General features: G+C 55.6%; 1 protein-coding gene across 1 annotated transcript; it reads left to right on the plus strand.

Annotated features, from left to right (window-relative positions):
• Window positions 1–262: 262 nt before the first annotated feature.
• LOC137829085 (uncharacterized) lies at window positions 263–868 on the plus strand. The gene has a single exon (XM_068635878.1). The coding sequence runs from the start codon at window positions 263–265 to the stop codon at window positions 866–868; it is 606 nt and encodes a 201-aa protein (XP_068491979.1).
• The last annotated feature ends 260 nt before the right edge of the window (window positions 869–1,128 follow it).

A 1,128-nucleotide genomic window follows, 5' to 3' on the forward strand; every position in this document is an offset into this window, starting at 1 on the left:
GTTGCGCCGTGGTTTGGGCGATAACCAAGGGCAATGTGACCAAAATGAGACCGAGCCTCTCACCCCACCAAGGGAGTTTTCCACACCCTTCTCGTAGGAGATCCTGGAAGCTGTGATCCCCAACACGTTCGTGGGACCCAAGGTGATATTCACCGGGATGGAGGATCCTGAGGCGCACCTCACTGCTTTCCACACGCAGATGGTGCTAGTAGGCGGCTCCGATGCCGTGAGGTGCAAGCTCTTTATGAGCACCTTGACGGGGATGGCCATGGACTGGTTCATCAACCTTCCAAACGGTCATATCACCTCCTTCCAGCAGCTGTCGCGGTTGTTTAGGGAGCAATACTTAGCGAACAGGGCCCTGCCGCCAGTTTCGTATGACCTGTTTGATGTGAAACAATATCAAGGAGAGACCTTGAAGGAGTACATCAACCGTTTCGGGGCCCAGGTAGTGAAGGTTGGTACTACGGAAGAGCCCATGATCGTGTACGCCTTCAGAAAGGGCGTGTGCCCCAGACCTTTTTATGAATCCATCATTCGCAATCGCCTCAGGACCTTCGCTGAAATAAGGCGTCGCGCGGTGGAGCATATCGCCTCTGAGGGAGAGGTGTGTGAGAAGCGCACCAGCGTCGTACCCTCACGCCCGAGAGCGAAGATGCGGGCTCAACCTGTCAGGGTCAATGAGACCACGACGGGAAGGAAGAAGCCAGATGGGAGACGCCCCTATGAGACAAGAAAACCGCAGCCCAGGGGTCCAGTAGGTGGAAATCGCCCGGCCAGGGAAAGGGCCAGGCCAACAAGGTATGACTTTGTGGTGGAATTGAAGGATCTGATTGCCATGCCCAATATAGCTGAAGGGTTGAGGTGACCGGCGAAGACCGACAAGGTGTTAGGGCCTCGCAAGGATTCTTGGTGTGAGTTCCATGAAGCTTTCGGTCATCACATCAACAACTGCCTGTCGCTGGGATACCAGCTAGATGAGTTGGTGAGAAGCGGATTTTTGAAGGATTACATCGCGGAGCCCGCCACGACCGCAACCCTGCCGACACCAGTGGTAGAACAAGCGCACGAGATGCCTGTCCTTGGCGAAGTCCACACCATTGCTGGTGGCTTTTCCGGGGGAGGACC

Source organism: Phaseolus vulgaris, chromosome 7, assembly GCF_000499845.2.
Source record: "Phaseolus vulgaris cultivar G19833 chromosome 7, P. vulgaris v2.0, whole genome shotgun sequence".
NCBI classification, from domain to species: Eukaryota; Viridiplantae; Streptophyta; class Magnoliopsida; order Fabales; family Fabaceae; genus Phaseolus; species Phaseolus vulgaris.

Excerpts from the sequence above, each read along its gene's own strand:
- LOC137829085 (XM_068635878.1), top strand. The coding sequence starts at position 263 with ATGGCCATGGACTGGTTCATCAACCTTCCAAACGGTCATATCACCTCC.